At 44.5% G+C, this 24234-nt stretch overlaps 1 protein-coding gene across 3 annotated transcripts in view; it reads right to left on the minus strand.

Annotated features, from left to right (window-relative positions):
- Positions 1–245: 245 nt before the first annotated feature.
- The window catches only part of CMTM8 (CKLF like MARVEL transmembrane domain containing 8), a 133864-nt gene continuing 109875 nt past the window's right edge, over positions 246–24234 (minus strand). The window contains exons 3-5 of one of the 3 annotated variants that reach the window (XM_077991362.1): positions 15963–16136; positions 5542–5658; positions 246–1276 (exon numbers count right to left, since the gene is read on the minus strand). In XM_077991362.1, coding sequence (XP_077847488.1) covers positions 1274–1276; positions 5542–5658; positions 15963–16136 — 294 coding nt within the window. In that variant the 3' untranslated portion in view covers positions 246–1273. Of the gene's footprint in view, positions 1277–3217; positions 3656–5541; positions 5659–15962; positions 16137–24234 lie in introns of those variants that run through there. The other 2 variants (XM_001097523.5, XM_077991363.1) reach the window with 2 other exon arrangements.

The raw sequence follows: 24234 nt of genomic DNA on the forward strand, positions 1-24234 counted from the left end.
CAGGGCTGCATCTTCAGTTAGCATTTCTAAATGTCTACCTTCTATTACAGAGATACTTCATGTATTTATAATCTTTTTTGTGCTGATGCCCTGAAGGGATTTTCCTGTGAAGGCAGCAACTTAAAAATAAAAAATAAATTACTGATATCGAACATCCTCTTCTCTAGATTTTCTTGTAGTTTTCAAAGGTTGGCCAAATATTTATCTTTTGGGAGAAGTAAGTTGGAAATAGCAATAAAGAGAGATTAATTGCCTAAAGCATTTTATTGATTTGCCATGAGTGGGTAAATATATCAAGTTAAAAACTCACTGTGCTCCACCAAAGAGGACATGAAGGTTTTGGAATGGCTGAGAGGTGAATGCAGATGGCGAGTGCAGATGGCAGAGATGAGTTTAAGTACCTTGTATACTATCCCTGTAATAATATTTTTCAAGCTCCCAGAAACCTATGCTTATGTTGACTGCATTGTGTGTGGCTTTGTTTTCTCTTGTTATTAGAAAAAAAAAATTAAAGCAAACCCAATACACAACTTACAGCTCCAATCTGAACAATGGACAATCATTTTGTTGTCTAAAAACCTATACTTAAAGCTTATTCATGAACGAAGCCTCAGTATTCAAAAGATGAAATAATTATTTTTCAGCTAAAAATAAATGCTTTTTGGTGTTGTTTTAGTGAACTCTCAGGTAACATAAAGGATCATGCTTCTGAAAAAACACCAATAAAATAAGATAGCAAGTGCCTCTGCATGGACACAAACTAGGCATTGTTCTTTTGAAACAGATGCCTTGGTGCTACCAGTTCAAGAAAGAACTAAAATTACAGTCTACTTGGAGAACATTTCAAAGTGTGGTTTATGGCACTCTTCACCCCAGAAGTTACATTCTATAAATGTGGCCATCATTATAGAAATGACACACACATGCTTGCATGGAGCATAAAAGCACGCTTCTTTCTGTTTCCAGAAGCAGGCCTCTGTAAGTTACTGTTTTTCTGACTTTTATGGAGTGTTGTTTGCAACATAAAGTACTTGAAAAACCCACAGGGTATGTGAAAGGTGCACATGCTTTTGTGAGTGTGAGAGGGAGAGCTGGACGGAAAGGCAGAGCATGCCAACTGGGACTAGTTATTTCAGCTTTTCTGCAAAATCAGTGATGACGGCCAGGCGCGGTGGCTCACGCCTGTAATCCCAGCACTTTGGGAGGCCGAGGCGGGCGGATCACGAGGTCAGGAGATCGAGACCATCCTGGCGAACACGGTGAAACCCCGTCTCTACTGAAAACACAAAAAAATTAGTCGGGTGTGGGGCGGGCGCCTGTAGTCCCAGCTTCTAGGGAGGCTGAGGCAGGAGAATGGCATGAACCCAGGAAGCGGTGGAGCTTGCAGTGAGCGGAGATCGCGCCACTGCACTCCAGCCTGGGCGACAGAGTGAGACTCCTTCTCAAAAAAAAAAAAAAATCACTGATGACTGGGAATCAGCTCCCCAAAGATCACAGCACCAATTGCCTACAGGTCTGTGCTATGGAAGCTCCGCCTTCCATGGCTTGCTACATTTTGGGCACAGAGTGGCCTTGTGTGCCCGCCAACACCACCCGCTCACACACATCCATACCCTACACTCACCTTTCATTTTTGGAGCTCCCCTCCCCACTACCTCTTTGTGGGGGCCTAGTCCACAACCCCAGAACATTCTTCATTGGTACTTTCAAAGGTCTGTGGTGGGTATGACTAGACACTGAAGAAATCTCAACTCTCCTGTGTCGGGGTAATCAGAGCTTGGATACGGAATTAGAATCAGAAAAAGAGAACCAGCACAAACAGAAAAAAACAGCACTGCTAAACAGGTGAGAGACCAAGAGGCAGAGGCCATGGGAGTCATATCAACAGAGCGCACAGCTTCAGCTTTGTGCATTCTCATCAGCTACACGAACGTTTCTGTGGTTTTTTGTTTTTCAAAAGCTCATATTGAAAAGTCATCCAAGATACACTGCTGTACTAACAAGAACCGTCCTACCTAAAAACACTTCCTCTAAGTACATACTGCCTTGCTGAATTCTTCTCCTTATCTGATAATATCTAATAATGATGTTGTTATAATATTTTTGCACTGAAGATTTGGCATATTGAAACCTTTTGGTCCAGCAGTGTCTTATTATTATTTATTTATTTATTTATTTTTTTGAGACAGGGCCTTAATCTGTTGCTCAGACTGGAGTGCAGTGGCATGATCACGGCTCGCTGCAACCTCTGCCTCCCAGGTCCAAGGGATCCTCCTATCTCAGACTTCTAAGTAGCTGGGACCACAGGGGTGCACCACCATGCCCGGCTTATGTTTTGTATTTTTGATACAGATGGAGTTTTGCCATATTGTCCAAGCTGGTCTCGAACCCTGACCTCAAGTGATTCACCCACCTCAGGCTCCCGAAGTACTGGGATTATAGGCATGACCCACCATGCCTGGCCCAGCCCAGTAGTTTTCACAAAAGATAGTATACGTGTTACTGTGGTCAGCAATTTTTTTTTTTTTTTTTAGACACAGTCTTGCTCTGTCACCGGGCTGGAGTACAGTGGTACGATCTTGGCTCACTGCAACTTCTGCCTCCTAGGTTCAAGCGATTCTCCTGCCTCAGCCTCCCAAGTAGCTGGGACTACAGGCGCCCACCACCACGCCCAGCTAATTTCTGTATTTTTAGTAGAGACGGGGTTTCACCATGTTGGCCAGGCAGGTCTCCATCTCCTGACCTTGTGATCTGCCCACCCTGGCCTCCCAAAGTGCTGGGATTACAGGCATGAGCCACGGCGCCCAGCCAGCAAGATAATTTTAAGATATATTCAATAAATTCAGATATTTATCCTTTTAATGGTTATATATTTTTTTCTAATGCATATTAGAAAAAACATCACAAGCACGTCAGTGACTGCACTTAGTAGCATAGCTTCCCATGAGCTTATCACTGATGTCCAAGGCCAGGTCTGAATAGGTGCTTTCTGGGGCAACCTGTTAGCATATGAAAATCATGAACACTGATCGATGATCCCCAGAACTGGGGAGATGAATCTCCTGCCTCTTTGCCCTGGGACTATGGATAAGTGTCTCCTGACAATATCATACCATGCAGCCCTGTGGAGAGGGAGACTTCCCAGCCTCCTGCCAGCCTTGACAGCCTAGCCTCCGGCTTCAACAGTAGGTCTCCTTTCTCCAATCAAACACATTAGTTGGGATTTTGCAACATTTAATCAAAAAAGAATCTGGCATCTTAAAAGTTAGGTTTACAAACTTGATACATTCTCGATATTAGCAATTTATCTATTTAAACATTGTCTAAGAAAATACCATCTATGAAGACATTAATACATTAATAAGATACTTAAGAGTTCATTATAAGCTACAACACTGTGCAAATAAGTATCCAGTTTAATTGTAACAAACCACAATTTGTGAGCAAATTTAAGAATATAAAAAACATTAATTAGTTAAATACAATTCTCTGGGAATATACATTATACCTACAGCTGTTTTTACAGTGACAGTCTTCCTTTTTTTTCCCTTTTAATTATCAAAATGGTAAATCACTGTATGGTCCTGGATCTCCATGCTATAAAACTGAAATATGTATTTCCAGCGTAGCAGATGGTGACCAGGAAGGCAAAGAACTGGAGAAAACAAAGCATAATAGAAGTGGGGTTTAGGGCACATCCTAATTAGCAAAAGTTATCATTTCACCTCCATTGAATCATGCACTCACTACCTTCTCTTGATACCAGGCTTTGTCATCTAAAACTACTTTATTGGTTCAATTACTATCCTTCTCAAATGATTTCTGGCTATGCTGCTTTTATTTTAGAGAACATCTGAAAGCCTGTAGTTTTGCTCAAATAACCTCAGGGAGTTCACTTAGGAGTGAATGCACCGGCAGTGCATCTGAGAAAAGTATATCATTTCTAATTTAGCACAGACAACCTAGATCCAGGGTACAATCTGGGATTGCTACAGTGTCAGTTCACATAAATGAGTGGAGAGGACCAGAGTCAGCAATGAGCCCACATGGTGTGTGTGGTGTGAACAGGGAGGAGGAAATGCAGGCCCTTCTGAATTAATGGGGCAGCGTCCACCCAGTTCTAGTCCACTCTTGCTATGTGTTAACTTGAGCCCAGTCTTGACGAAGCTTGTGATTTTTAATGTCACCGGCATCCATGTGCTCTACTTTTATTTTATTTTGTTTTTTTGAGAGGGAGTTTTGCTCTTGTTGCCCAGGCTGGAGTGCAATGGCGTGATCTCGGCTCACTGCAACCTCTGCCTCCTGGGTTCAAGTGATTCTCCTGCCTCAGCCTCCCAAGTAGCTGGGATTACAGGTGCCCACCACCACCCCCGGCTCATTTTTTTGTATTTTTAATAGAGATGGGGTTTCACCATGTTGGCCAGACTGGCCTCGAACTCCTGACCTCAGGTGATCCACCCGCCTAGGCCTCCCAAAGTGCTGGGATTACAGGCATGTGCCACTGTGCCCGACCAATCTACTTTTAAATAGAGATCTTCAAATAGAAATAAAAGTAAAGAATATGATGAACCCCCATGTACCATCAATCAGCTCTGACATAATCATTCTGGCATTTCTGTCTAACTGCCTCCCCTCCTCTGATAGGCTTCTTTTGGAGATGGGCTATTTTAAGGCCAATCTCAGAGAGATTCTTAATACCAGTATTTTCTTTTTAATTAGAAAAATAATATACACTTATGGTTTAAAAATGCAAACAGAAGTATATAAATTAAAAAGTAAGGTCAGGTGCGGTGGCTCACTCCTTAATTCCAGCACTTTGGGAGGCCAAGGCTGGAAGATCACTTGAGCCCAGATCCAGACCAGCCTGTGCAACACAGCGAGACTTAGTCTCTATAGAAAGTTAAAACATTAGTTGGGCATGGTGGTGCAGATTCTAGTCCCAGCTATTCAGGAGGCTGAGGCAGGAGGATGGCTCAAGCCGAGGAGTTCCAGGTTGCAGTGACCTATAATTATGCCACTGCACTCCAGCCTGGGTGATGGAGCAAGACCCCTTCTCTAAAAAAAAAAAAAAAAAGAAAAGTAGAAGTTCCTCGTCCCACTCCCCTCATTTCCCAATCCCATTCTCTAGAAGGAACCTCTACTGGTATATATTTTTCTAGGCATTCTCAATGCATAAACAAATGTTTTCACTTTAAAAAAAAACTAAATGGAATCATATTCTGTTCATTTTCTGCAACCTTCCCTCACTTAATAAATTATAGGCAGTAGAATTATTCTTAGCATGCTTTACACAGTTTTTCTCCCTTGAATCCTTATCTTGTTCCAGTCATTCAGCATTCACTCAAGCATCTCCCAGCCTTTTCCCACTTCAGGCCAGGAGGGCCCCTGCCAGTTTTAGATATTTTCAAACCAATAAGCCAATTGCTAATTTGTCACTACTGCAAGCGCTGCTTTTTCCTGTAAATGACTCTGTCCTCCCCAGCCCCAAGCAAGCCTTGGAGAGGGAAGAGGAGGATCATGTGGGGAGGGAGGGCTACTCACCGATGAGGCCGCCCAGCTGTTGAAGTTGTGACTGTCCCTCTCAGGGGAGACGGAAGATGCATCTACAACAGCGGCAGAGAGGTACAAGACGAAGGCACTGCCGTTAAAGCACAGGCCCTGGGGGGACACAGGGGCAGAGTGTTTAGGGAGAGGGGAGGGTCTGCACATCTCTGGACTTCAGAAGTGACCAGGGCTGTACCTCTGGTGAGGGAAGGGGCCCAAGTGGGACACCTGTGGGAGGGTGGGAGACAAGGCGGTGGGAAGGCAGCTCTCAGGGCCTTGGGGAGGCAGCAAGTGCGAGAGGAGAGGGTTTTACGGCAGCTCATACCAGATGCCACCCCCTGCCCCCACAAGACACTGAGACTGCATGCCACCCCTTCAGTCATTTTGCTTCTTCGGTTTGCTCCTGAGCCTCATCTCATCCAGATGTCAGCCGAGCTGACACTGTCTGAGGATGGCAGGCAACAGTGGCGCCCACTCAGTGGGCTCAGCCTCAGCCCCTGGCCCTCAGCAGCAGTTGTGGTCCTTGCATGTGTCCCTGACATAGAGGTGCAATAGAGTGCCCCCCAAAACAGACCCAGCTGACTCCCTAACCTCCTGTTCCAAACAGGGAGGGATATTTAAGTGAGCTTCTCTGTCCTAGCTGTAAGTTCTTAAAAAGGCGGTTATAGACACTATTACAGCCCTTTGGGAGCTAACGTCACCCTTGGCTTCACCTTATTTTTTCCTATTTTTAGAGAAGATATGTAAGTCCCGGTAGGTATTTGGTTTTCAGTTATGTCTAAACTCTAAGAAACCATGCTCTGAACCATGCAAAGCTGGGTCCTGCCTGAACAGGGGAGGGGCGGTGGTGAGGTGAAACCAGAGCAGAAACCAACTGGGGAGGAAGGGGGATGCCTCTCAAGGAGCGGGCCCTCTGCGGTCTAACATCTTTCCCTCGGTAACTTGGAGACAGAGGAAGGGGTAGGGGAAAGGGAGGAAGCAATCTTTTTCTTCTCAGAGAAGAAAAAGGTACATAGAATTTTCCCACTGCAGGCCCTAGCACTGTGGCAGAGGTTGGATGTCCTTGTCACCACCTCCACCTGTGCTCACATTGTCCCCGGGTCAGGGCACTTCACCTTTAAGATAAGGGCTTCATCACAGTCAGACCCAGGGTCAGGCTGCCGAAACTGTCCCCTAAGAAGCCCTGGTCTCACTGAATGACTCATTAGGATTGTTGGTTGTTTTTTTGTTTACTTTTTGGTCTAGAAACACATCTGTGCATTCACACAGAAGCTCTTACTGGTATTTTTTCCACCTTATCACCTCTTAGAATATAGAGTTACGCACATTTAGTACTTGCCAAGCCATTTAGTCTTGTCTCGTCACTAATACTTCATAATTTAACTTTTTCCCTAGTGATGGGCATTTCAATGTTGCTAATTTTTCCAGGATTACAAATGCTACTGCAGTGAACATCTTTGAGGATGTGTTTCAGGGCTGTCATGCATGTCTAGTTCTTTATACAAGGAAAGAATGAGAATGAATGAAAGAGAATTCAGGGAAAGCTCAGCCTGGCCAGAACTGCCCTGATGTCCTGGGCCTTGTGCATGAACCCATGTGGATGAGAGGGGCAGAGGGGAGATGGGGGAAAGAAAGACTCTCTGAGTCTAGGACCTGTGAACATGCAATGACCCCATCTCTCAGTAAGGATGGCCCATTTTTCTGAACTCTAGAGAAAAAACAAACTGCTATTTCCCTTGGAAAGAAATGGGGAAGGGGAAGAAGGTTGGTAGAGACGTAAGTAGAAGGCAGGGGCATTCTCCTGCTATGCACCCCCCATGCTGGGGGCTCTGCCAGGTTATTAGAAGCCTCTCTCAGGCACTATCCCACAGTACCTAACTTTGTGACTTCCCTAGTCTTGTTTAACACTCCCAAAAGTAAACATGTCCAGGGGAATGCCTGGGTTGGAGGAAATGTAGTGAAAATAAGTGGAGAGATGAAAGAAAAGAGAAGAATAAAGAAACCAGGATCATCATAAAGGTTAAAAAAAGAAATCTGGGCTACAGAAGTGAAGGAGGGATACGTGAAGCTTCAGAGGGCTCTAGAATGTCACTGAGCTTCATAGAAACATGAGGTCTTGTTGCTATAGAGAAATAGGCCCTGGATCAGAGAGTCTTCAAGTTGAAAAACCTTATTGCTCCTCCAACTGAAATGCCAGTTCCCTGGGCCATGGTGAAAGACAGCTACAAGGACAATATAGTAACTTAAAATTTCCACCGGGTGCAGTGGCTCACACCTGTAATCCCAGCACTTTGGAAGGCTGAGGCGAGTGGATCACCCGAGAGGTCAGGAGTTTGAGACCAGCCTGGCCAACAGGGTGATGCGCCATCTGTACTAAATATACAAAAATTAGCTGAGCGTAGTGACAGCCACCTGTAATCCCACCTACTCGGGAGACTGAGTCTTGAGAATCACTTGAACCTGGGAGGGGACGTTGCAGTGAGCCCAGATCATGCCACTGCATTCCAGCCTAGGTGACAGAGTGAGACTCCGTCTCAAAAACAAAAACAAACAAACAAACAAAAAACCCAAAAGGTTTCCAACTTCTTTTTTTGGAGGAAGGGAGGAGAGAGAAGTCTATTGTTTTCTGAAAGCCAATCCCTCCTTGGTATAAAAATGTTCTCTCTCTTTTTTTTTTTAATTCCTCAAATACTGGCTTATTTTTACCCAGCTACGCATAGTACTTGTGGACATATTAAGATAAATCTCAGGTCTCAAGATAATGGAAAGAAGCCCTGAGATAATATACAGTTAGTAAGTTTGGCTGTGGTGACATGGCCCAAGATGGTGGCTTAGGAAAGAGAGTTCACTCCTATCTAAGGCGTAGGCAACCAGAGCTGCTCCGGCAGCCTCAGGGTGACAGGGACACAGGCTCCATCCGCAATACTTGGTCATCTCTAGGGTCTCACCATTCTCCACATGGCCCGGGAGGTGTCCCACTACCACAGCAGAATCCCAGCGGCTAGGAAGCGGGGGTGGGCGAGGAGAAAAGCAGTAGCCTCACTTTAGGGCCATGAAGCTTCACACATCACTGCTGCTAACATCCTCTCAGCTGGAACTCAGTCCCAGGGCCCACCCAGTGGCAGAGTGGCCAAGGCTCAATGGAAACTTCTATTACTACAGAAGAAAACGGATACTGGGGGATAATGAGCAGCTCCTGTCCCTGTTGTTACATCTAATCAGACAGCTAAGAAGGCAAGATTTTCAGGCATCTGATATTGGGTCCTCAAGAGTTTAAAGACATAGCTACCTAGGTTCACCATCTGGCATACCCAAACTGCCGAAAATTTAAGTGAACAGTTGGGAAGGATGGCTCCCCTGGAGCTTCACCTGCCTTTCTTTTCAGCATTTATTTAAATATCCCTTTTATTAGTATAATCAGCATTGTACACATCTTTTCCATCAGAGTCCATTTCTTTTCTCTCTTTTTTTTTTTTTGAGACAGAATCTCACTCTGTCACCTAGGCTGACTGCAGTAGCGTGATCTTGGCTCACTGCAACCTCTGCCTCTTGGGTTCAAGTGATTCTCGTGCCTCGGCCTCCCGGGTAGCTGGGACTACAGGTGCGTGCCACCACACCCAGCTAATTTCTTGTATTTTTAGTAGAGATGGGGTTTCACCGGGTTAACCAAGATGGTCTCAATCTCCTGACCTCATGATCTGCCTGCTTCGGCCTCCCAAAGTGCTTGGATTACAGGCGTGAGCCACCGCGCCCAGCCTAATTTTTATTTTTAGTAGAGACAGGTCTTGCTATGTTGCCCAGGCTGGTCTTGAACTCCTGGGCGTAAGTGATCCTCCTGCCTTGGCATCTCAAAGTGCTGGGATTACAAGGCGTGGGCCACTGCACCTGGCCCAGAGTTCACTTCTTAAGGGTGGTAGGGATGTCCTCTTCACCTGCGGCTTGCTTTTCTGGCCCTCTAGTCCCTATTACCACACATTAGTGGAAGAGACACTCATGCTTGACAGAAAATTGGGTCTGGGCAAAGGCTGAGAAAAAGGTATAGGCTGATGCTGGATAAGAATCCCCTTTTCCCTCCCCACCTTGTCTACAACCAGCTAGTAAAGGAACTCAGTGCTACTAAAAGTGCAGGAGTGGTATCAGCACTATCCGGAAATCTGTCAGAAAAGCATGTTCTCAGGCCCTACCCCAGACACACTGATTCAGGTCTGTTGGGAATCTCCATGTAGGTTTCATCTAAAAAGCTGTATTTTGAATCCACAACCAAAAAAGAAAGAAGGAAGATATAATAAGCAACTAGAAGAAGGGCTGCTGGATCCAGGAGATGGGCCAGTAGCGCTCATAGCTATGTGGCTTTGGGCAAATAACCTCTTTAGCTGTTTCATCGGTGGCAGAGCTGCTGGCTGTCCCCGGCTATGTTTCTCTCTTTTTATATGGTAACGGAGTTTCCAGCTGAGCACATGGCCATCTAAAAATTCCACCTTCCAGCCTCCTTTGGAAGGAGATGTGGTCAGGTGACCCCGTTTAGGCTAACAGAATGTGAGCAGATGTAACATATGCAACGTCAACACTATGCCTTAAAGGGAAGAAGTGTGCCCTCCATTGCCCACTTTTTACCTTCCCTCCCCCTGACTAGGATGTAGATGTGGTGGCAGGTGCTGAAGCTGCCACCTTGGACCACAGGCCAACTGTGAAAGATGGCAGAGATGCAAGAAAGGAGGAACCTGGGGCACGGGTAATCTTATAGAACGGGTGACTTACCTCGGGACTATCACAGGAGAGAGAAATAAGTTTTAAACCAATGCTATTTTGGACCTCTCTTATAGGGATTAAACCTTCCATCAAACTGATTGTACTCCATTTACAAAATGGGAAAAACTATACAAATCTCACCCATCTCAAAGGAGACCATATTGCTAAAGAGTTGTGTAAACTATAAAGTATACACAGTAGCTTACTTTTCTTATTCCTGTTTAAGGATTGTATCAGCTAGAGGCCAGAGGCAGCCATTTAGAACCTGACTGTGCCTGTCAGGCTAAGGCATTTGGACTGACTGGTTAAGAGGAGACAGGAAGACTCAGTGGATCCTGATTATAACGTGATCCCACCAGGTGACAGCAGGGACTGAGGCCTGTAGGTTCAGGCAGGCTGGCTGGAGACAGTGCCAACAGGAAGGTCTCATTTTCTGACTCTCGGCCCCTGCTAATAAGTCATGTGCTCAGTTCTGGCACCATCCTTAGTAGAAGGGTCTCTTGGAAGATTTGTAATAACAAATGGTGCTCTTTAGAGCTGCTGTGCTGAAAAGACTGCCAAGACCCAACATCTGGGCTGGCACTTCCTGCTCAGGACGGTACAGTGGAAATGGCTACTTCCAGGGGCAAGAGAAACTGGAACATCTGTGTGTACTGGGAGCCAAACAGACGCCAAGGTTCACAACTGTGGTTGGTATTAGAAGACCTGCATTCCATTCCTGGCCCTCAAGCATCCTCTCAGTTTCAGGTCCTCAAGTCCCAGTTTCTCCATATGCAAAATGGACAGAATGCATTCCATCTTTGCAGAGTTACTATGAGGATTAAATAAAATGATATAAAATATAAAGGACCCAGTGTGACATCTGGCACACAGCATGCACTTAAGAAATAGTAACTGCTGGCCAGGTGCAGTGGCTCACGCCTGTAATCTCAACACTTTGGGAGGCCAAGGTGGGCAGATTACCTGAGGTCAGGAGTTCAAGACCAGCCTGGCTAACATGGTGAAACCCCGTTTCTACTAAAAAAAAATAAAAATTAGCTGGGCGTGGTGGTGGGCACCTGTAATCCCAGATACTCAGGAAGCTGAAGCAGGAGAATTGTTTGCATCTGGGAGGCGGAGGGTGCAGGGAGCCGAGAATGCACCACTGTACTCCAGCCTGGGCGATAAAGCAAGACTCCATCTCCAAAAAAAGAAAAAGAAATAGTAGCTGCTTTTACTGGTAAAGGGAGACAAACGCCCTGTTCTCTGGAGCTCACAAGGCTTGCAGTGAGGTCAGCAGGATGAGCTACAGAGAATGAATCCTCAGGAAACACATGTGTGTAGACCCTAGTGCTTGGTGCTATGAGGAAGGCAAATGTTATTGCTTTGACCTTTTAGCTTAAATCAGATTTGTTGGAAAACCTATCGAAGCCTCTCTGAATAAATGGTATCATAACCGTTGTGGCCCAGGAGCTTAGAGGTGCCAGTAGGAACCAGCTGTGGTTCCTGCTGCACATTAAAAATGGATATAGGTCACTTTCTATCTTCCTAGACATATTAAGGGAATGAGCTATTGTTAAGATAAGATTCCAATGCAAAGTTCATGCCTTATCAATGGAGGCGCTACATGCGAGATTATAAAACTCTGGTTTCTGCAGTGGTCTCCCAGACAAGTTCCCAGGGGACTAAAACCAAGTCTACCAATCCCTTCTCTGCAATCGTAGATTCCCTAAATCCTCTGAAAAGCAAGAGTAAATTCAAAAGTCATTTGGCAGTAAAAGCTGACCTGAGCTGACATGGGAGCAATGTGGTCCTCATTATCCCTCTTAGCAGGAAAATCCACGTGTTCTTGCAGAAACATGAATTTGTCTCATTACAGTGCAGTCCCAGACTCAGGGGTACATGTCACATATTGACATAAATGCACAAAATTACCTTATTACCTTTCTAAAATTTGGAAGAAAAAAAAACCTCTTAGGCCGGGCACTATGGCTCACGCCTGTAATCCCAGCACTTTGAGACCGAGGCAGGTGGAGCACCTGAGTTTGGGAGTTTGAGACCAGCCTGACCAACATGGAGAAACCCCATCTCTACTAAAAACACAAAATTAGCCAGGCGTGGTGGCGCATGCCTGTAATCCCAGCTACTCGGGAGGCTGAGGCAGGAGAATTGCTTGAACCCGGGAGGTGGAGGTTGCAGTGAACCGAGATTGCAGCACTGCACTCCAGCGTGGGCAACAAGAGTGAAACTCCATCTCAAAAAAAACAAAACAAACTCTTAATTCACATCTGACCCAAAGGTTTTGACTCAGGGATTATGGATCTATATTTTTAAACCAGTGTTTCCCATACTTTAGATGCCTAAGAATGATCTGGAAATCTTGTCATAATAGAGATTCTAAAGCCCTCTACAGAATTTCTGATTCAGTCAGTACAAATCAGAATTAGAGTAGGGCCTAACATTCTGTATTCTTAATAATCTCCCAGTGATGCTGCTGGTCCAGGGACCACACTTTGAGTAGCAAGAGTTTAGGCAGTCCAATTCGGCACCAGGAGCCTGTCAGCTGCCTCAGCACGAAGTCCCAGCCTGACACTTGCTACGCTCCTGATTTGTGCTGGGACACGACAGTTGGGCTGGGATCTGAATCCCCCACAGGCTGTTCTGTAAGAGATTCTGCTGGGTAGTAGAAAATATGGAAGTTTAGTCAGAGTCTTTAGTTGTTAACAGACGGAAACTTTTTCCAGTCTCCCCTCTGGATATTTGGTTAACACCATGTACCCAACTCACAAATGCTTTAAGAAGTTACAAAGGTGTATTTATTTGTAACAGTAAACATAAACCCCAACCAGAAGTCAGACATGTTTGACCTGTAGCTTCTGCCAGCAGCAAATGAATTTTAAGACTATGGCTGTAAGCGTTTTAAAATTGGGAGAGTTCACACCAAAGCCCAGATTTCTAGATCGCCTTAGAAAACAAACAGAACAGTTAGCAATCCTGGGAGCACATTTCCAGCTTATTTATTTGTGGAGTGAGAATATTCTCAAGTTGTTTAAGATGCTAAGAAAGTGTGTCTGGGTGGCAAGGTTCAACACCATGCCAAGTTTACTCACTTGTCCGACCTGACTGGTGCCTCACACATCTAAGTGTGCAACCCCTGACCTGGAGGCTGACAGCCTTGCTGAAGAGGGATAAATGATTAAACCCTTCTAAAGGGACTAGGAGTCCTGGTTTCCTGGTGTCTGGTTGCAGTTCTTACCTACCCCTCAGGCAGAGGAGGCCTGGAGCAGGATGAGATCAGAAAAAAAATGCAGATGGAAGTCAAGAGATGTGGACCCCTGCTGTGTATAAATCTGTGCAAAGTCACAAGACTCCAAACCTCAGTTTCCTTATCTATAAAATGGGGACATACCTTATGATAATAAATTCTGATAATGCAAATCAAAGCATTTTAAAACTAGGGGTGCCGGAAGAAGGCATGTTAATATTCTTTTTAAAATCCCATTAAAGGCAATATTTTTAAATTTTTAATGTAATAAATCAGTGAAGGAGTTTTAGGCTTGGAGAAGAGAAAGACTATATATGATCTAGACAAGAGGTCCGTAAACTATGGCTTGTGGGTCAAATCTGGCCCACCACTAGTTTTGTTTTGTTTTTTTGAGACAGAGTCTCATTCTGTCACCCAAACTGGAGTAGTGGTGTGATCTCAGCTCATTACAACCTCCGCCTCCTGGGTTCAAGAGATTCTCCTGCCTCACCCTCCCGAGTAGCTGGGATTACAGGTTTGCGTCACCACACCAGGATAATTTTTGTATTTATGGTAGAGACAGGATTTTGCCACGTTGGCCAGGCTGGTCTCAAACCCCTGACCTCAGGTGTCTACCCAAAATGCTAAGATTACAGGTGTGAGCTACCGTGCCCAGCCACCATCCGTTTTTATAAATAAAGTTTTACCTGAACACAGCCATGCTCATTCATTTACAAATAGCCTATGGCTTCTCTCAATGCTGCAGGCAGAGTTGAGTGGCTGGGCCATGGGAGTATAGCCCAAGACGACTACAATACTTACTATCTGGTCCTTTACAAAGACAGCATGCCAACTGCTGATCTAGATAACATACTAGAAATTGAGACTCAGGCAAAAGGGGAAACAAGGGTACTGTCCATTCCTCCATCCCAACAATTTGCTCCCCTACTACACTGTCCAAGTTCCTCTTCTTTCAAGTTCACAGGCACTTTCTTCAAGACCCACCCTAGAACACAACTTTCTCCAAAATGGCATTCCTTAAATTCCAACCAAATTTGATTATTCCCTCATCCTGTGCTTCTGTAGTTACTATTACTTCAAAGTGCTAACTGTTTTTGAATCCAGCATCTAAACGAGTCTTTCCCTCCGGATGCCCACCTGAGGCAGCAAAACACCAGTTCTGACAAGGCTGCTTCCCCCACCCTAGACAGTGATTAAGCACCTTGTTTGGAATTACTTTTCAAACTTGCAACGCTTTCTTGAAAACCTTAATAAAGAGTCCTTACTTTTGGATTTGGGGAAATGGTCAAGAGTCAGTCAAACTGCTTTGTGAAATAAAATAAGACTTGTTTTCCTGGGGGACTTAGCAACACAGAAAGAACAAAGCCAGGTGCATTCTGAACAATGATAGTGTTGTCTGAAAGTCTGCCAACTTAACTTAGTTTATAACTACAAATAGACTATATTTCAAATTTGGTTCATAAGTCAGTTATTTGGAATTAAATATTTTTTCTCACATATTGGTTGAAAACAGACCAAAAAATAGTATCACTGGAGAGCTCTGTTTTATACATGAACACATGTGGTACCACTGGAATTTCTTTTGTAAATCATTTAGCTACTTTGAATTTCCCAACCAGATTGTCAATGCTCTTAAGGCAAGGGGAACCCACCTTCCATCGCTGTGAATCCACTTAGGATGTGTGTGTTCGATCTCCAGGATGAAGCTAAATGTCCCTTCCTCTCTGAAGAGTTCCCAGTCACCCTAAGCTGAGGTGGCAGCCTCCATCACACTTTCTACACAGCCCCACTGCAGTGTGTGCCACAGGGTTTCGTATCTTCTCATTTTCTTACCTATTTCCCCTGGACCGCATGTTCACCATCCTGCATCCAGCATGGTGCCAGAGCCAGGATGAGAATCCAGTCATTCCTGACAATTCTCTTTGTCAAATATAGAAGAACACCTATGTGTTCTAATTTCAATTTTCATTTGCATGCTAACTCCATACACAATGTGCTCCAGCATCAAAGAGCTGTGATGTACAAAGGGTTAAGGCCACAGCCCCAGGAGAGGTTTGTAGGAAGCATGACCTGCAGAGGTTGGCGCCCTGACATATTTATTTCCACGTGACATTGTTCACAGGGAAATAATAAAATGAGAGTCTACATGAGAGAACCTGGCTTTTCTTGATTCAGTCTTCTGAGAATTGGTTTGCAATTCTGCCTGAAAGGAATTTCTGGACCTTCTGATGTGCCCAGTTTCACACCCAGCTGTAAGCCACTTGAGAGGCACTTAGAGGATGTTGAGATTGTCTGCTGTGTCGGGTTCTCCATGGTATGGCCCACCTTTTTTGGGCAGAGAGACAGTCTTGGATTGACTAGTGGAGGACTAATGCCATCCTACCGAGCAGGCACTGGACAAGACCACCACCCACAGCTTCCTTACCACTGTTGTCCAGGGCACCTGGGGAATCCTGGTGTAGGTCATTGTTATGTAGACAATGAGGAAGAAGACGGTGAGGACCCAGTAAAATACAGCTACAAACATGACCCAGCCAAATGCGGGGACCCGGAAGTACTCAGTTCCAGCGATAAGCGTCCATACCAGCAGCCCCAGAACCTGTAAAGTGGTAGAAGCAGTGGAGAGAGGAAGGGAAAGTAGAAGATAAAGAAAAAGAAGGAAGTGGGGACACAGAAAAAAAAAATTATACAGAATGTCAATTACAACTTATTTATTTATTGATGTATTTGAGATGGAGTCTTGCTTCCGTCACCCAGGCTGGAGTGCAGTGGTGCGATCTCGGCTCACTGCAACCTCTACCTCCTGGGTTCAAGGGGTTCTCCTTCCTTAGCCTCCCGAGTAGCTGGGATTACAGGCGTGCAGAACCACGCCCAGCTAAGTCAATTACAACTTTCATGCATATACCCCCACCTTCCCCTGCCGTGACTTAAAAATATTACAGGGTTTGCAAACTCATGTGCCTACAAATGCCAGGAAGGTAACCATGGCAGTCCAGGCAGGGATCAATAATGTCTTGTTTTAGGGGGTTCTCTTAAAATTCAGCCCTAGCTGATAGTTGTGGGCTGGTTTTGCCAGGTCTCCTCCACCCCAGGAGAACACAGAAACTCAAGCTTGTACATAATAATCTCGATTTTAAATATTAGCACTAATCAGGGGTTTTAAAACACCACTTGGTGAAAAACAACATCCAAGGCTGGAATTTGCTCCCAGGCTGATACGTGCCAAGGAAACAAGACTGCAGGTGCACTTGGAGGTGGTCCCTGGAGCTGATCTGCTTTCAAGGGACGAACCTCTGGGCATTCCCTGCTGTTCTCACAGATGGCCAGTAACATGTGGTCTGAGACAGCTTTCAGAAGAGAGAGTGAGCAACAGCCCAGTCCAGATGCAGACGCTCAGTATTTTACCACACGTTGTGCATTTACCCCAGCAATAGTCATCCAGCTGCTGATGAGGAAGACCATACCCAAACAAATTAACACCACTCACTGACTAAAGGAAGGCTTCATCAAGGAAAAGGAAACTGACCTAAACTGTAGGTGTCTTAAGTCCTGGACAAAGGAAGGCTAGAGCAAGGTATGCACTCACATTCTAGCACCTTCCAAGTGGACTTTATTCCTAAGTCCCAAAAAGTTGAGATGTGAACCACATGCCCAGGACACAGTAACAAGAGTCCAGGGTGGGTTCTAGCCCTGCAAGTCCTGGCTTGCTGTGTGTGACTCAGGACAAAGAATTTCATTTCTGGTTTAGCTTTCTTTGTGGTATATGAAACAAAATACTAAAGTAACTCTAATCACCAGGCTTGGAAGACAGATTTCCTTTATTTGTTTAACACAGGAGCACCTACAATATCTGGGCTTCCTGCTGTCAGGCTCCAAGGACAGTGGTATACAAATTGTACAGATCCTGCTTGTAGAGAACTAAAGTCTAGTGGAGGGAAATACCTGACAGATTACAACTGTGGCAAATGTTATGAAGAAGGTAAAGGGTATGATAAGGGTCTGTGATGGGGGAAATGACCTTGCTGGCAGGCACAGGAAGCATCGGAGAAGTCCAGGCTGAAGAATAACCTGAAGGCTGAAAGCACTGGCGAGACAGAAGCGGGAAGGCAACGTTATAGGCAGAGGGCACAGTGTTGGCAAAGGTCTGAAGGTGGGAAGGGCTCTGCTACCTTCTAGAACCTATAAGAACAAGTAGTAAGTTAGGATATTGGTGCAAAATGTTAGAGACCTGGGGAAGGTGAGATGATATGAGCCCAGGAGGCCTACAGATTTTGTGCTTTATCCAAAGGGCAGTGGGAGAGTTTTAAGCAAGAGAATGTTAAGATTAGGCTAGATTTTTTTATAAAACCACTCTGGCTGCAGGTAGAGAATGGACATGTGGAGGGGAAAGGGGGAGCAGTGGTGTGGAGACAAATTCAGAAAGCGTGCAATAATCCAAGCAGGAAGAATATGAAGTCTTTAAGACCAATATGGTGGCAGTGAATATCAAGAAGTGAGTGAATTCATGACAAATTTCAGCAGATGGGACTTTAATGGATTAGATATGGGGTTGGGGGAGGAGAAGGGAGAGGATACAATGGAATGATCCCTAGGTCTCTAGAAAGATTTCTGGAGTAGATCAGGGTTTGACTTGTTCTGTTGGAACAGTGGAAGAGGAACAGGTTAAGGGAGTATTGTTCATGAGTTAAATTTTCAAACTACTCAGTTTGAGGTAGTTGGGGACCTTCAAACAGGGATTAGAAGAAGTGGATGTTGAAGAGAGAAGACTTCAGGCCATTCTTTAAGAAGGAAGACTGCCTGTGAAGATCTTGAAGCCATCAGACAGGTTTCCAAGGGACGTGTTAAACCGCTTCCCGAGAGAAGCCACTTTCCCGCTACAGTTTGGGTGCCTGTGCACCCTGAGCAGCTAAGACTCTAAATGTTGCTGTTTCTGCTCTTTAGATTTGAGCATCAACATTCTTTTATCTGCTTGATATTAGTATATGAATTCCAGAGACAAGATGCTTAATGGAGATGTGCTTTTGTGTTTACATCTGTGGCAACAACACTTATTGAAAGTGAAGACACACAGAATGGGATATAATTCCAGAAAGCGCTAAGCCTCACACTAATGAGGTTTTTGGCCCAAATTGATTCTGACAGGTAATCTATACAATGTGTTTGACATTCTGTTGGATCAGTAAGACTGGTAATAGATGTAATCCGGCATGGCAGCGTCTGAAACATTTCAGGCTTCTTGATTGAGATGGGGTCAGAACGGCCCTTTGTGGATGATTCACATAGGAAACATAACAGTGAGTGAAGAGGCACTGTAGATGTGTTGATAGTATCTCTCTGTGTGATCACAAGGGCTTAAGAGTTTCCATCACAAGTCTGTATCCAGCTAAACAGGCTCAACTCACAGCTCTTGGCTCTGAATGCAAAAACGTTTTTCATTATTAACACAAGTGAAGCCTGCTGTCCCGGGCTGCATTGTCTAGTTTGCTGGCTGTGGTCATCTTTTACACAAAGGCACAATATTGTTAACTGAGCCGTCTTTCAAAGAACAGGAATACTTGACACATGACCTCACAAGCAAACAAAGTAAAAAGAATGTCTCTGTCAAGAAAAGAATTGTTCTACCCAAGTGAATTTCCTAGGTAACTGAAATATATCAAGAAGCAAACCTTTTATCTCCACCATAGCCAATACTGACAAAAACCACTCTTCAAAATTGTGACTCATCTTCTGCTTTAAGATTAAACCTAAATCTTTATTTGCTTAGACTACAAAAATACTGTTTGTTTTTGTTTTCTCTGATAAGCATTATAAGCATGTTTTTTTTTTAGGCTAAGACTTTTTTTTTTTAATGGCAGAACTAACCTTTCAAAGTGATAAACGCAGGTAAAAAATTAACACAGGGCCAAGCACGGTGGCTCACGCCTGTAAATCCCAGCACTTTGGGAGACTGAGGTGGGCAGATCATGAGGTCAAGAGATCGAAACCATCCTGGCCAACATGGTAAAACCCCGTCTCTGCTAAAAATACAAAAATTAGCTGGGCATGGTGGTGCGTGCCTGTAGTCCCAGCTACTCAGGAGGCTGAGGCAGGAGAATCGCTCGAACCCAGGAGGCAGAGTTTGCAGTGAGCCGAGATTGCGCCACTGCACTCCAGCCTGGGTGACAGAGGGAGACTCCATCTCAAAAATAAAATAAAATAAAATAAAATAAAATAAAATAAAATAAAATGAAATAAAAAACACAGAAGTAGGCCGGGTGCAGTGGCTCACGCCTGTAATCCCGGCACTTTGGGAGGCTGAGGCAGGCGGATCACGAGGTCAATAGATCAAGACCATCCTGGCTAACACAGTGAAACCCTGTCTCTACTAAAAATACAAAAAACTAGCCGGGCATGGTGGCGGGTGCCTGTAGTCCCAGCTACTTGGGAGGCTGAGGCAGGAGAATGGCATGAACCCGGGAGGCGGAGCTTGCAGTGAGCTGAGATTGTTGCACTGCACTCCAGCCTGGGCGACAGAGCGAGACTCCGTCTCAAAAAAAACAACAACAACACAGAAGTATATAAAGAAATGACAACCCCATTCCTATCCACCAGTTATAAAAATTCAAGAAAAACCAACATAAACAATTTTGTATTTACCCTTTCTAGCCTCTTTCCTAGCATTTATAACCATTGCCTGCACATCTTTCTTTTTCTGCCGTATAAATATGGATCACTCTGTTCACGGAGTCTATAACTTGCTTCTTTCAGTCAGTAATACCATAGAGGACAACCTTCCACACTACTACACACGCATCTCTGCCAATTTTAACAGTTGCTCAGTCTTCCATAATTCATGTAACCAGTTCCCCATTGATGGAAATTTAGGTTGTCTTCTTTATGTTTGTACAAAAATACCCAGAAACATTTTTATAACCTATGCCTTTGTATACCTGAATTCCAGGAGATGTCTAGGAGGAAAATTTCTAGAATACATATTTTAAGCTTTAGAGGTACTACCAAATTGTTCGGCAAAAGCTTGTACTAATTTACTGACTGGGCACAGCGGCTCACGCCTATAATCCCAGCACTTTGGGCGGCTGAGGCAGGTGGATCACTTGAGGCCAGGAGCTTGAGACCAGTCTGGCTAACATGGCAAAACCCCATCTGTACTAAGAATACAAAAATTAGCAGGGCGTAGTGGTGCGTGCCTGTAATCCCAGCTACTAGGGAGGCTGAGGCAGGAGAATACCTTGAACTGGGGAGGTGGAGGTTGCAGTGAGCTGAGATTGCACCACTATACTCCAGTCTGGGCGACAGAGCGAGACTCTGTCTCCAGAGGAAAAAAAAAAAAATGCTTGTATGAGTTTACTCTATTATCAGTATATGCATGTTTTCCATCTTCACCAGACTAAATTTCTATGTTTTAATGGCTAAAAACCTGATTTTAAAAAACAGAACTCTCACTGTTTTAACTTTCACTGCTGTATTGAAATATAGCATAAAGAAAAGTATACAAGTCCTAAGTGAACAGCTTGGGGAAGTTTCACTAACTGAACGAACCTGTGTAACCAGCATCCAAATCAAGAGACACAACACTGCCAGCACCTGAAAACCTCACCCCCATTTCTAGTTACTCCTCTCCTCTAAGGGTGACAATTGCCCTGATCTCTATCATCCTAGATTAATTTCTGCTTTTGATCTTCATATAAATGGATCCTATAGTACTCAGTCTTATGTCTGACATCTCTTGCTAAATACTGTGAGGGAGTCATCTGCAATACCGAAGGTAGTTCCTTCTTTCTCCTGGTGTCTCAAATTTGACCATCAGAATCACCTGGAGGGCTTGTTGAAACAAATGGCTAGGCCTACCACTTGCCTGTGATTCAGGTCTAGGATGCATCTGAGAATTTGCATTTCTAACAAGCTCTCAGGTGATGCTGATGCTGCTGGCCCAGGGACTACACATGAGGAACCACTGATGAATAGCATCTTGTTTCTACTTTAATTTGCATTTTTCTTCATCAGTGTCAAGGACAGTAGAGCATTTTTTTTTGAATGCTTATAATGCTATCAACCATGTAGAGTTCTCCTCTTATTTCCTGAGAGTTTCTTTTTCTTTTTCTTTTTTTTTTTTTTTTGTCAGTGTGTGTGTGGTTTTTTTTTTTAGACAGTCTCACTCCATCACCCAGGCTGGAGTGCAGTGGTGTGATCCTGGCTCACTGCAACCTCCATCTCCCAGGTTCAAGCAATTCTCATGCTGTAGCCTCCCCAGTAGCTGTAATTACAGGAGTGCACCACCATGCCTGGCTAATTTTTTGTATTTTTAGTAGAGACGGGATTTCACCATGTTGGCTGGGCTGGTCTCAAACTCCTGACCTCAAGTGATCTGCTTGCCTCAGCCTCCCAAAGTACTAGGATCACAGGTGTGAGCCACTGCACCTGGCCAGCCACTATGCCTGGCCTGATAGATTTTTAAAAGTCACTTTCTGATTTGTAGAGATCTTTACATAAGAGAGATGGTAACCAACCATATATGTGGCAAACATTTTCCTGATCCAGTTTTATTTTTCAAAGCCATACAGTCTTTTGTCTATGGAAGTTTTAAGTTTTTACATAATTTTTTTTTTTTGAGACAGGGTCTCACTCTGTTGCCCAGGCTGGAGTGCAGTGGTATGATCAAGGGTCACTGCAACCTCTACCTCCTGGGCTCGTGATCTTTCTACCTCAGCCTCCTGAGTAGCTGGGATTACAGGAATGCACCACACCTGGTTAACTTTCTGATTTTCATTTCTTTGTAGAGATGAGGTCTCGCTATGTTGCCCAGGCTGGTCTCGAACTCCTGGGCTCAAGTGATCCTCCTGCCATGGCCTCCCAAAGTGCTGAGATTATAGTTGTGAACCACCATGCCTGGCTGACATAATTGGTTTTCTTTAACTCTTTTATTTTTTACCTTCTTAGCAAGGTCATTCTCAACAGAAGATTACAAAAACATTCTCCTATATTTTTATAGTTTTGTATATATGCTTACATCTTTACTCCAACTAGCATTGAGTTCTATATATGGGGTAAATAAAGGCAAATTTTATTTTTTCTAGCAGATAGACACTTATCGGTGTCTTCCCATATATTGTGGCAGTTTCTGGAATCTTTATTCCATTCCATTCACCCGTGTTCATCTGCTGTGTCAGTGCCAATGACTGTAGCTTCAACATGTATTTCATGTATTTTAGCATTCTTGGAAAGTATATCAGACTGAACACCTAATTTTGCTCCCTCCAAAAACCCTTCTAAAATTTTCAAGAGGATGGCTTGAATAGGAAAAGAGACAACAGTAACATTTTTAGAAGCTTAGAACACAGCCAGGTGCAGTGGCTCATGCCTGTAATCCCAGTACCTTGGGAGGCTGAGGCGAATGGATCACCTGAGGTCAGGAGTTCGAGACCAGCCTGGCCAACATGGTGAAACCTCATCTCTACTAAAAATACAAAAATTAGGCCTGACATGGTGGCTCACGCCTGTAATCCCAGCACTTTGGGAGGCCGAGGTGGGTGGATCACCTGAGGTCAGGAGTTCGAGACCAGCCTGGTCAATATGGTGAAACCCCGTCTCTACTAAAAATACAAAAATTTTCCGGGCATGGTGGCACATGCCTCTATCTAGTCCCAGCTACTTGGGAGGCTGAGGCAGAAGAATCACTTGAACCCGGGAGGTGGAGGTTGTAGTGAGCCAAGATCACGCCCTTGCACTCCAGCCTGGGTGACAGCGAGACTCTGTCTCAAAAAAAAAAAAAAAAAAAAAAAAAGGCTTAGAACACATATGAACAATGGATAACTGATTTAATGACCCTGAGAAAGCCGAGTTCTAAGGTGGTTAACAGGTAAGTCAAGAAACAAACCAACTTCACTGCAAAGTCTAAAAAGACTCAGTAGCTCTAGGACAGAAAACGAAGGTTGGGGGTGGGAGAGGAGCGGCTAAAATAAGGAGGATTGGTGGGAAGCTGTTTGAAAGTCACTAAGTCCTTACCCTTTGCTCTACTGCAAGCTGCTGGTTGATTGCCCCACTTCTGTCATTAGTGTAAAAGTTTATTCTCTAGATTAGGATTCCTCAGTCTCAGGCATATTGACATTTTGCGTCAATAAAATTCTTTTTTTTTTTGAGACATAGTCTTGCTCTGTCGCTCAGGCTAGAGTACAGTGGCACAATCTTGGATCCCTGCAACCTCCGCCTCCCAGGTTCAAGTGATTCTCCTGCCTCAGCCCCCTGAGTAGTTGGGATTACAAGTTGGGATCACACCCAGCTAATTTTTGTATTTTTAGTGGAGATGGGGTTTCACCATGTTGGCCAGGCTGGTCTAGAACTCCTGGCCTCCAGTGATCTGCCTGCCTTGGCCTCCCAAAGTGTTGGGATTACAGGCGTGAGCCACTGCGCCTGGCCTGGGCCAATAAAATTATTGATCTGGAGTGCTGTCCTGTGCACTGTAGGATGTGTATAGCAGCTTCTCTGTCCTCTACCTACTTGATGCCAGCAGCTGTGCTCCACCTCCCCACTCTTAATGGCAATCGAAAATATCTTTAGGAGGCAAATGTTCTTTAGGAGGCAAAATTACTTTTGATTGAGAAACACTAAAAAAGGTAAAACGAAATAGTCTCTGGATTGAGGGACACAGTTGAAGGTTTGAACATTATAGTGAAAACCAGGGGCTTAAATGACTAAGTATT

This window comes from Macaca mulatta, chromosome 2 (assembly GCF_049350105.2).
Source record: "Macaca mulatta isolate MMU2019108-1 chromosome 2, T2T-MMU8v2.0, whole genome shotgun sequence".
NCBI classification, from domain to species: Eukaryota; Metazoa; Chordata; class Mammalia; order Primates; family Cercopithecidae; genus Macaca; species Macaca mulatta.